Source organism: Candida albicans, chromosome 6, assembly GCF_000182965.3.
Source record: "Candida albicans SC5314 chromosome 6, complete sequence".
Lineage (NCBI taxonomy): Eukaryota > Fungi > Ascomycota > Pichiomycetes > Serinales > Debaryomycetaceae > Candida > Candida albicans.
Genome location: NC_032094.1, coordinates 703050 through 715582, shown reverse-complemented (window position 1 = coordinate 715582; position 12533 = coordinate 703050). Strand labels below are relative to the sequence as shown.

The window sequence follows — 12533 nt, the reverse complement described above, 5'->3', positions numbered from 1 at the left end:
TTCTTTTTGTTTATCTATATCTATATATCTATCTATCAAATATCTTTGTTTTTAATCTGATCGACTCATTCCTAATTTAAATTTTCTTAATTGTTCCAATACTAAAAACGTTACAATTGTATGAGGTCCCAATCTAATAAATGAAGGTAACCAACCTCTAAACATAAATCCAATACCTTCATGTTTCACAGCATTCTTTAATATCAGAATTGCATTCCCATTAACACCATCACCACCACTACCACCACCAGTACTTCCTTTACTATTCATGATTCTAGTTTTAACAACATCAGCAGGTGAACAAACTGTAGTAGCCACTAATCCAGCAATTAAAGAAGCACTAAAATGAGTTGATTTTTTCGAAGGATCCATATGAATATGATCAACTAATATTGATTTAGCAATATCATAAGTAACAACTTGTGAAGCTGTCATTAATACACCTCTAATTAAATTTGGCGTTAATCCTCTAAATAATGAATTTATACCTTCTTGTTGACAAATCTTATAAATTCCATCAAAGGCATTACGATAATTTCTTCGTTGATTAATTGGTAATGTTGAATCATTTTGCATTCGAATATTGACTACATCAGATGGATTTCCTACTAATCCACCTAATGCTCCAGCAATCATTGACATAGGTAATAATACTGCCGTTGAAGGTTTTTTTTGTTCTGTGCCTCCAGTTGTTGCTATTGATTCCATGTATTGTTCTTTTAAAAATTCATATATCCCAAATCTAGTCGTTGAATAAGTTGCTTGACGTAATAATGAAGCGGTTAATCCTGAATATATTTTGAAAACCCCTTCTTTAGTAATGATTTGATAAATCATCGATAATAATGATTGGCCAGGTTTAGTAGCGGTTTGTAATCGAACTTTGGCTAAATCTAATGGATGAGTCACTAAACATGCTGCCATACTTGCTGCTCCTCCATACCAAAATCTGGATTTCAATAAGGTTAGTAAAAAAAAAAAAAAACTGATGATTTATAAAAAAAGGGGGTTCTTCTCTTTTTATGATCTGAAAAAAAAAGAAGAAATGAGTATCCGGTGATTTACATACGGATATTGTATTTTAGTTTGAGGTTTTGACATGGTTTTGTTTTGCAATTGATAGCTTTTAGTTTATTTTAAATGAGTATCTTTAAGAAATGTAATGGTTGTGGTCTATTAATAGACTCTTTAAATGTAATCTTCAAATGAGAGAGAGAGAAAGAGGGAGGGGAGAGATTATACATCGCAAAGATTTCATCATTATAAATTTTTTTTTTTTTTCAAAGCAAAAATAATTATAGTGAGTGGAGTGAGAGTGAGAGTGAGTAAGCCTTAATTGTGTTTGATGTTCCTCCGGCCTGTTACGGCGCGATTTATCCTTCATACACACACATTACTATGCGGCCGAAACAACAACAAAAGAGGGCCTTTCCTCTTTTCTCCGATCTTCTCCGGTTGACCAATACCTTATACTCCGGTGACTAACAAACAAACAACCAATATATATCCTCTGGGAATAGTAGATGAGTTTCTATCAATTAATAGTAAGTCAAGCTACACTTTTGACAGCTGAATAGCAAATTCAGGACAGTAAACTGCTTTACTTTGGTTTATTAGAAGAGTCTATATCAAGGAAAAGGGAAAGGAGGGGGGGGGGCTACTTTTTCAATCAGTTTTGGGAGTTATTTTGGGTGCAAATTTTTTACTTCAATTTATTTCAACGTTTATATACAATATTTGTCAAAATATCATTATTTTCATTACTTATAAAAAACCTCCCCCATGTTAATCAAAAATACTCAACTATAGATACAATATTATAATGACTTGGAACCCATTTTTTTCTTCAACTTTTAGATCTTAAATTTAATTTTCTTTTGTTTCATCGTGGATCAATACTAACCCAATTATAATAATTTGTCTTCTTTTTGTTTTAACAACATAATCAATTGCCCAGAAATACTCCAAATGAGACATTGCAGCCAGTAACTCAATGATTCAAGTATATCACTTAATTGATTACCAACAACTTCAAAAATTCCAACGACAACGACAACGACAACGACAACATCATCAATAATTAGACTCAGTTATAACATTCCAGATTAGATTCCATTCTCATAAATATTGCCACAATGGTCAAAAACAAAACTCACACGAAAATTTAATAGATTAATATTATTACTATTACTATTACTACTACTATTACTATTAATAAACTAAAATACACATACAAAGATCAAGAATCAATAAAAAATTTTTTGTTTTTTTTTGTTTAAAAGTGGTGAATGATACCTCTCTCCCTAATTTTTTTATACTCTTGATTCTTCATTTTTTCTTCTTTCTTCTTCTCTTTTAAAATTTTGATAAATCATTTGTTTAGCTTTATCTACAGCATGAGATGATCCTGTAATAGTGAAAACTCGTTCATTTTCACCTTCGATTGCTTCACTAATAGCAATCATAGCACCACTAACTTTTCTAACTCCATCAATACGACTACCTCTTTTCCCTATTAATGCTCCAACTATATCATTAGGAAAAGATATAGTATCAGTGGTTTTATTACCGCCACTACCGTGTGTATTATTATTATTGTTGTTATTGTTATTGATGTTGGTGTTGTTGGTGTTGTTGTGGCTATGGCTATGGCTATGATTATTGTTGTAGGTGTTACCACGAGGAACATAATAAGTGGTACCAACAATTGAAGAAAAATCTTCAATAAGACATCTTGAAATTATTCTTAAACTATCATATAAATCATCAACAGTACCTTGTAATTCAACTAATCTTTCATTTGAACCTGGTAAAAATGATTTTGAAGCAATCATAGAAATATTAAAATTATTTTGTAATTGTTGTATTCTAGCACCTTTAGAACCAATTAAAGTCCCCATTTGAGAATTGGGGATTAATAATCTTAAAATTGTTGTTTCTTCAGTATTTGGAGTTGATGATAATTGTTTAAGGGGGAAATAATTATAACTTTCAATATTAGCATTAATTAAAGCTTGAGCAAAATAACTTAATGCTTTAGCACAATCATCTAATTTCCCCAGAACAGTTAAAATTCGTTCATGACTACCAGGAATTAATCGAGAAATCCCGGCTTTAGTATTGGTTTCATTTCTAATTGAATCAATAACTTGTCCATTAGTACCAATAAGACATCCTGCTTCTTTGGCGGAAACTAATACTCGATAATTGATCAAGGCATCAATATTGGATTTATCTTGTAATGAAGGTAAAGTTGAAGATTGATCAACAATAGATGTTGTTAATGTAGAAGACGATGGCTGTTGTTGTTGTTGTTGTTGAGATGTTTGTTGAGTTGATTGTTGTTGTTGTTGTTGAGTTGGTTCAGGTTTAGATTCGTTTTCTGAAGTGAAATTGGTATCAAATAAAGATTCAGTCATGATATTGGAGTGAATAAAGGTGTCGTTTTTTATAAAAAAAAAGGGGAGCAGGGGAGCAGGGGAGGCGGTGATGTGTATGTGTGTACGTGTAGATGTGAATGATTTAATTAAATGGATTGGAGTTGATTTAATTAAAATTTATAAAGATGAATTGATTGATTGATTGATGTTCAGGGGATAAGAAAGTTATATGTTGTGATTTTAAGGTGGATGTTAATCGATGAAATAGATTTTCTTATTTATAAGGAAAGGGTAAAGCAATATTTGGAAAAAAAAAAAGAGTAAAAAAATTTTTTCAATTAAAAGAATTCACGATGGGGGGGRGGGGGGAAAAAAAGGAGTGAAAGAGAAAGAGACAAAATGTGTGAGCAAAAAAAAAAGCCAATTATACCAATATACACTACCTTTTATATTTCTGTATGTTCAGTTTGTGTAAAATGGCAAAATCAACCAACAAATTGTTCTGCGCTTCTTGTTTGTTTGCGGGAGATTAATTTTTTGGTTGCAAGTAATCAATTAATTAATTAATTGGTTGCCATATTTTCACCAATCCACCAATTATTCCCCACCAACCAACCGTTTACACTAATTCAGCATAATATCAATTGAATCAATATACTACACATCTCACTACTGAACAAACCAGAGTTGAAACAGGCTTTTTCTTAGAGCTACAATACGTGAAACTAAAAATTAATAAAATCAAAAATCAATAAATTAAAACAACAACAACAACAACAACAAAAAAGACAAAGTAACTACTAATAATAATATACAGTGACTACTACTACTACTAATATTACTTGAAAATATAAAAAAAAAGAATGGGAAACACAAAGTGCATGTGTGTGTTAGAATCTAAAATCTTCCAATATAATCTTTAGCACTAATTGTAGCAACACAACTACCTCTTCTAATAGGATGGAAATCATTCACTGGTGGTTGTGTTAATGATGGTGATGGAGATACCATTTGATTAAATTGTCTACCACCACCGCTATTGCTACTACTACTGGTACTACTTCTTGTTGGACTAGTATTAATAAATCCTTTTTCTTGTTCTTCTTCAACTTCTTCATGATTTATAATATCAGCAAATGAAAAAAAATCAATTGTATTGGGATCATTATCTTCTTTATCAACTTTACCTATACCTTTACTTTGAGAATAAGGGGTTTGACCAGCATAACTCATCAGTCTTTTCGCAAGTAATGGTGGTGGCAGTGGATTATAATTGGAAATGGCAGTAGCAGTAGCAGTGGCATTGTTGTGGTTGTGGTTGTTATTGTGGTTATGATTATGATTATTATTAAATCCAGTGCTTGACATTGATGAATGCATTTTTCTATTATGATCCAATGTTGATATTAAAGTTTGTGATATAATACTTCTAGCTCGTGGACGAATAAATGTAGTAGTTGTTGATGGAGGTTGTAGTATATCTTCCTTTTCTTGTTTTTGATCCCTTATTTGATCAGTATTTTCTTCTTGTTCATTTTCATTTTCAATTTGTTTATCTATTTCATTTTCATTTTCATTTTCATCACAATAACAATTCAATTTCACTTGATCTAATGGAATATTATTCGATAAGATTTCTGTTGCCGTGTCTAAAATCGGTGAAGTATAATTTTCTAAATTATAATGTGATGGAGTTTCAGGATTATTTATTAATGGATAATGATAATTATGTTTAGAACAAGTTCGTTCAAATATATCTGCTTCAGAAAAACTATGACCCGTCGATGAAGAAGCTGATACTGGATTAGAAGGAATATTAGCATTAGGAGGAGTAAATGTTAATTTACTCAATGATCTTTTAATGGATTTATGTAATTTGTCATTTTTAATGTGATGACCATTGTTGTTGTTGTTGGTATTATTGTTATGGTGATGACGTTGATGATTATAATTATGATTATGATTATGCAGTGCCAGTGACAGTGACTGTACTTGCAGTTGTGGTTGTGGTTGTGGTTGCAGTTGCAGTTGCAGTGACAGCAGATATGTAGTTGGTGATATTGGATCTTCTAATGATGAAGACAGATTACTATAGAAATTGAATTGAGCACTACTCGGCTGAGACATTTCGATTATCTGAGATATATATATATATATAAAATAAAGCCCCTTTTGATTTAAATTTAATCAATGAACAACAAAAAATGGGTGAAGATAAGAATATGTTTCAAATTCAATAAGAAAGGAAAGGAATGGAAAATAGATAAATATTTGTTGTTGATAATTGGTTTTGTATTTATTTATCTTATTTATTGCTTTCGTCTTTTTTTTTTTTTTGGGTGAAGGGGGTTAGAAAAAAGTTGATACGAGTAGGAGGGGGAGTAAATGAAATAGTCTCTCTCTTTCTCTTAGTAGTGAGATGTTTTTTTTTAGGAAATTCAATGACAAAATATAATTTAGTAAATCTTTCTGCTTTCTGTAATGAAATATAATTTGATAAAATTGATTGGTGGAGGAAAAAGAAGAAGAAATACTAGTATTTGTATATTATTATTTATCAATCAATATTTTTCAGCCTTCTTGGTGTAGAATGTTTTAAATTCTATTCTGATAGGAACTATTACTATAGGAGTAGCAGATAATCGTAGTGTAATCAGGTAGTAATAATAAGACGACGATACACCAAACTTTGACGAAATTGTATATTGTAAGCAGTTGTTAGTGGTTAGTTGTTAGTTGTTGGTTGTTGGTGATGGTTAGGATATATATATACACAAATAGAGAGAGACAATATTCGTTGAGAAAGATAACGAGAGTTTTTTTCTTTAGAAGTATAGAAAGAGACACAAAATTACTTAGTGAGTGAGTATTACCCCCATTTGGGTCACACACACACATATAGTAATACATCACACATATTGAGTGAGTGAGTGAGTGAGTGAGTGAGTGTGCCATACAAAATTTATTATGAAACGAAAAATTTGTGGATGACCAAAAAAAAAAACAAAAAAAAAAAAGAATATTTTTCAACTTCAACCTTCCACTTTTTCTTTTGTGTGAGTTTGCTTTCTTTCTTTCTTTCTTTCAAGTACTATACACTTGTTTGCTTTCTTTTACTATAACCATCCTATCATTACAAATTAAACCATTTCATATATATATATATATATATACAGAGTCATATCTTATTAACCTGAATCTTCTCTTGTTAAAGTAATGTTGAGATTCTTGAGAGTCGTCTATACATAACAATTTGAAAGAAGAAAGAAATGCTTGCAAAAATATATTGTATAACCACACATACACCCCCTTCCGTAAAGAAAAAAATTATGGTGTGAAACAAAAAAATGTCTCACTTTTCATAACGTAGAATTTCATCATCATCAACAGTTTTAGGGTTTTTGTGATAACTTGCAGTGGAGGTTTAGAAATGAATTTGTGTAGCAATTACCAGTGTAGTACAGTGTTGATCACTTTTAAGGTTAAAAATCATGAAATCACTTCTTAACATTGCTTGGGGACCACCTCCCCACCACCCCAACTTAACCAATTGATTTGATCTAAAAATCTAACTAAACTCTCTTATCTTAGAACAAACAATAGCTAAATAAATCACGCTACGACTTTAAAATTGTTTTAGATCTCTCTTAAAAATCTCTAATAAACAAAGAGAAAACCACCCCATTTTTTTTGATTCTTTTGCATTCCTAAATATGTGTTTGCTTCTAAAGTGGAGATCATTAACCGGATGGAGGAAAAAAAAAAACAGCCTACATATCCCATATCCATTATAGCAAACATCCACAAAAAAAAAAAAAAAGAAGAGAGTGCACCAACAAAGTCACGAATTTTCCATCAATAAAATTAATTACATGGAAGCAATTGACTCAAGAATGACAACAACGACAACAACTGATGGGAATGGAAGTTAAGAACAAAAAAAAAAAACGTTTAATTTGGTGGAAAAAAAAAGAATAAGCAAGGGGGGAAGGGGAGGAGGGAGTATACAGAACATTTATCAAACAATAATACTTTGAAAAAGGGCACACTTGCATAGATAATAATAATAATAATAATGCTAATATTGTCATGCCTTTTTCTTTTTTTTCAAGAATTGAAAATTCTTTTATTGATTGGACGGGACCTATAGGCAACTAATTGTTATTATCAAGTGATAATAATAATGATAATAATTACATTTTATGCACGTTTGCCACCACCACCATCACCTCCACGCCTTATGCAAGTTTGTCCCGCCTATCCGCCCTATTTCTAGAACACTTTTTTTTCTCCCCTACATTGGCCGCCTCTTTTTTTCCCCCGATAAATTCCTCATTTACGGAGATTACCCAACAATTACTTAATTAATTATCAGACTACTTTGATGATTGGCAGCAATTTTAAATGCCTACTTTTAGAAAAAGGGGAAAAAATAGGGACACACACATCATAAAAGCCTTGTTTTTGGAAGTACGATTACTAACCATTAAAAAAAGGAATTTCACGGTTGGCCAGTTGCAAAAAAGGCAAGAAAAAAGTAAAGGTAGACGTCACAATTGAGTGAGATTTCTTTTCTTTTGCTTTTCTTTCATTCTTTTAGGTGATGATGAACAGACTTCATATTTAACAAAAACTTAATCATCATCATTATCGTCAAATTAGTATTATTATTATTATTATTCCAATTATTCAAGGAATGTTATACAATACGACGAGATTCTTTCATTGAAAAAATTTTTTTTTTCTTGGTTAGCCTGGGCTTGGGTCCAAAACCCTTTCTCTACTAGGATTTCATTCTCACTACTACTACTACTACTATTATATTTTGTATCCCAATATCCTAATAATCGTAATTATAGTATGTACTACTACTAAATTACTTATCATAAACTTTGATTAATTGCAATATTAATATCTTTGCTATCAGCGTTTTCTATACAGATAAGGCTAATCAATTAATTGTAGAAGATACGAAGCCCCATCTATATAAAAGAAACTGAGTATCTTTTTGTTGTTATCGCTTATATTTTGAATCGCAATTATATTTAATCTTCATTTAATAAGAAGCCACACAATATGAACAAACAAACAAAACATTTCATAGCTGATAAGAGGAAATAATACCATCACCATCACTACCACCACTACCATTTCTGTTTTTTTCTAGTGCCGTCTCCATATCGCACGGTTTTCCATCAACTCCGAACAAAACCAGCTTATTCCCGACGACGGCGAAAAAAAAAAAAGAATGCCGCAGTGGACATAGTAATACTACTGTCTCCACCAATAACAGCAATAGAAAGCGGTAATACCAAACAATGGAGAAGACCGAAATTTTCTCTTTCTTTCTTTTTAGATTTTCACACTCTAAATCACAATTCAAATTAATAAAATGTAAACCAAGAAAATTTCCATCACTCTTATTGAAAAGGACACATAATATACTTGTTCCTACGACGACACTCTCCTTGTATTTTATATTTACACAGTTTTTGTAGAAAAAGATAAGATAAGAAGATGTAATACACTTTTAACAAATGGAATGTCAAAGATTGTATTCGATTAAAATTTTGCGTTTTTTTTATTTTTATTTTTATTTTGTTTCATCTCCACATAAACAAGTTTTCGAGAAATACTCTTTGTTTTGGTAATGATGATAATATGTTATGTCAAAATTTTTAAACAATTTATAATGATGGAGAAAAAGTAATTGTCAATAATTGTGGTGAAATTTGCAATTATTAACAAAGTTGTTAATGTGCAAAATTTTAACCTAATCAGGAGAAGAGAACCCGCTTTCTAGCTTCAATTTATGCACAAGAATCTAAAATTAATGTTTCCACACATAAGTTTCAACTTTCTATCATACTATCAATCAAAATTTTTTCATTTCATTTCATTTCATTTTGTTTTGTTTTGTTTAACTCCACAACAAGAAAGCAATTTTGAAATTTTCATCTGTCAAAAATAAGAAATAGAAAAAAAACAGCAGCAGCAAATAGACAAATTGTGGTGTTATCTTTGAGGGAAGTGTTATTGCTTATCAAATATATTTTGTTCATTTCTTTTTTAAGAGGGGGCCAGATTTGTTATCTTTTGAGATTGCCTGATAAAAAAAAATTTAATGGTGGTGGTGGGTTGGTAGATTGAGTGGCTACCAGTGGGGAGAAAAAGTGAAAAAAAAAAAAGACAAGGCACCAAAAAAAGGAGTAGATAAACTAAATATATCACAAAATAAAAGATTAGCATCAACTGTGGTGGTAGTAATAGTAGTAATAGTAGTAGTAGTAGTAGTAATAGTAGCAATTGAAATATCGGCGACCACCAAATTTCACTAATCTCTATTTCTTTATTTGACTAAAAAAAAATTGTGGAAAACCCCAAGGGCAATTTGATAAAAATTAGATTAAGAGAGAAATAGGATTTATCAATGGATGGATGAATGAGGAGAAAAAATGAAGAACGCAAATTTCTTTTTTAGTTTTAGTTAACTCTATTTGTATAGCATATAGCCGATTACTGCCATTGGCACCACCACCACCACCACATCAAACCCCATCAGATAAGTTATCTATAATGAAATATGACACATATATATAATCAGATAGATTGTTGAAATTTTTTCAAATTTTTTTCAAATAGTTTTTAATAACTTCTATATAAACATATTCTTATTTACATACACTATGAAGAGATCATTAAATGATTCCAATTCTTCTGACTCTTCAACGCCTCCGCCAACTAAATCTTCTAAACGATTGAAATTAGAAAATGAAATTTTCTCCACTTCAATTCAAGACATTGAAAAAATGTTTAGTGAAGAAATCACCACCACCACCACCACCACAACAACAACAACAACTACTACAGATACAAGTGTATCACCAGAATTATTATTATTTCCACCAAATAAACAATTAGCACCACCAGTAAGAATTACCCGCAACACTACTTCTTATAATAGCCCAGATTCTTGTCAATATCTTGACAATATAATTCCATCAACTTCATTTAATTATGATTGTATAAATATGTCATTTCTAGAACCATCACCTAGTGGTAATTTTATACCCACCATACGACCAAATAATACTATTACAAATATGTATCTCGATATAGACCATGATGATTATGACGACTATGATTACGAGTACGATTATAAACCTTTAATTAATCAAGATTTGCTAATGATAGATCAATTAATTTTAAAAAGTTCAATATAATATAGGATTCTTTAATAGAAAATGTTTTATATATAGACCTTATAAAATAAATATCACTATAACTACTGGGGGACATTAGATTCTTAATTACTGCTTATGTATATCTTTTTTAAAATCTATTATGTAATCACGTGACAGCGCTTTTTATCTCTTGTTTCATGAAATTTTTAGAAAACTGAAAACTGAAAACTGAAAACTGAAAACCAAAAATTGAAAAAAAAAAAAGAAAAACTAACCAAACCCACAACAACAACATCAATACATAGAACGTTCTCTTTCAAAAAAAAAATGGCAACAGCATCAACAACAACAGTATATGGAGGTGATGAAATCAATGCTATAGTTCTTGATCCAGGCTCTTATACTACAAGAATAGGATATGCTGGTGATGATTTCCCTAAAGTAATCACATCATCATATTATGGACAAGTGAAGAATGACAAGAAAAAAATCTTTGGTGAATCAATTAATGTTCCAAGAGCCAATTATGACATTAAACCAATATTAAAAGAATCTATTATAGTTGATTGGGATGCAGCCATTGAACAATATCAATATTATTTTGATCAACAATTAAAAGTTGTGGGGCCAGAACAACCGATTTTAATAACTGAACCAATATGGACAGAAACTTCATATCGTCAACAATTGGTGGAAACTTTTTTCGAAAATTTTGAATTTAGTGGGATATATTTAGCTAAATCACCTACATGTGTTTCATTTCAACAAGGTAGATCGAATTGTTTAGTTGTTGATTTAGGTCATGATTCTGTACTGGTAACTCCAGTGATTGATGGGATTTGTTTATTGAAAAGTTCAATGAAAACTAATTATGGGGGGAAATTTTTATCTAATGAAATTCAAGATTATCTTATTGATACTAAAAAAGTTGTTATGGAACCAAGTTTTAAAATTAAATCAAAAATTCCAACTACTTATCCTGATCCACCAAAATATGAACTCAAAAATAATAATACTATACCCACATCATCATCATCATCACTATCACAATCATTTCTTGAATTTCAAAATGAAAAAATATATCATAATTTTAAAGAAATTTTAGAAGTTCCAGAAAAGAATAGTAGTAGTGGCACTACTACCACCACCACCACCACCAATAAAGATTCATCTAGATTATTTGAATTGCCTACTGGTCAATCTATTGTTATCGATAGATTTAAAATTGCTGAATCAATTTTTGATCCAACAATTTATAAATTCACCAATTCAAAATTATCATTCCCACCCAATAATGGAGAAATCTCAATTACTCAAGCTAATGAATATCGCCCTCTTAAAAGAGTTCGTAAAAATGATGATGAAGAAGAAGATTCTAATCAATCTACTCCAAAACCAGAAGTTAATATTAGAGGTATATCACAATTAATTTCTCATACATTATCAAATATCGATATAGATTTACGTGCATCATTAGCTAATAATATTATTGTTACTGGTGGTGTATCACTTATTTCTCAATTAACAGAAAGACTTTATCTTGAATTATCAAATAATAATCCAGGATTGAAAATTAGATTACATGCTGTGGGGAATTCAACAGAAAGAATCAATCAAGCATGGATTGGTGGGAGTGTATTGGCTTCATTAGGAACATTCCATCAAATGTGGGTGACAAAAGAAGAATATAATGAAGTTGGTGTCGATAGAATATTAAATCAAAGATTTAGATAAMTAAATAAATAAATAAATAGGGGTGGTATGTATTAATAGAATTGAAGAAGAAACCAAACAGAAAAGTCCGGTATCGGAACAATGTAAGTAAGGAAGAGCCTTGGACGATATTGTTTCGGAAAAATTAATTAGCTGCATAAGAAGAGAATGTTTAAATAAGGGATAATGGAAAAGTAGAGAAGTGGGCTGGTGATGTTGATGTTGTTGTTACTATCTATTAGAATGGTGTGTGTGT

General features: G+C 30.5%; 5 protein-coding genes across 5 annotated transcripts; 2 read left to right on the top strand and 3 right to left on the bottom strand. All coding sequences in view use genetic code 12, as the record gives it.

Annotated features, from left to right (window-relative positions):
* Positions 1 to 51: 51 nt before the first annotated feature.
* On the bottom strand, positions 52 to 1101 carry CAALFM_C603390WA (uncharacterized protein; the record flags this gene model as incomplete). Its single annotated transcript, XM_019475467.1, has 2 exons — positions 52 to 949; positions 1070 to 1101. The coding sequence occupies 2 exons, from the start codon at positions 1099 to 1101 to the stop codon at positions 52 to 54; spliced, it is 930 nt and encodes a 309-aa protein (XP_019331012.1).
* A 1211-nt stretch (positions 1102 to 2312) lies between these two features.
* CAALFM_C603380WA (uncharacterized protein) lies at positions 2313 to 3419 on the bottom strand (the record flags this gene model as incomplete). The annotated part of the gene is made up of 1 exon (XM_714094.2): positions 2313 to 3419. One exon carries the CDS (start codon positions 3417 to 3419, stop codon positions 2313 to 2315), a length of 1107 nt encoding a protein of 368 aa, XP_719187.1.
* An 858-nt stretch (positions 3420 to 4277) lies between these two features.
* CAALFM_C603370WA (uncharacterized protein) lies at positions 4278 to 5507 on the bottom strand (the record flags this gene model as incomplete). The annotated part of the gene is made up of 1 exon (XM_714093.2): positions 4278 to 5507. The coding sequence occupies one exon, from the start codon at positions 5505 to 5507 to the stop codon at positions 4278 to 4280; it is 1230 nt and encodes a 409-aa protein (XP_719186.2).
* A 4559-nt stretch (positions 5508 to 10066) lies between these two features.
* On the top strand, positions 10067 to 10603 carry CAALFM_C603360CA (uncharacterized protein; the record flags this gene model as incomplete). Its single annotated transcript, XM_714092.2, has 1 exon — positions 10067 to 10603. One exon carries the CDS (start codon positions 10067 to 10069, stop codon positions 10601 to 10603), a length of 537 nt encoding a protein of 178 aa, XP_719185.2.
* Positions 10604 to 10891: 288 nt separating this feature from the next.
* ARP4 (Arp4p) lies at positions 10892 to 12298 on the top strand (the record flags this gene model as incomplete). Its single annotated transcript, XM_714090.2, has 1 exon — positions 10892 to 12298. One exon carries the CDS (start codon positions 10892 to 10894, stop codon positions 12296 to 12298), a length of 1407 nt encoding a protein of 468 aa, XP_719183.2.
* Between the last annotated feature and the right edge of the window lie 235 nt (positions 12299 to 12533).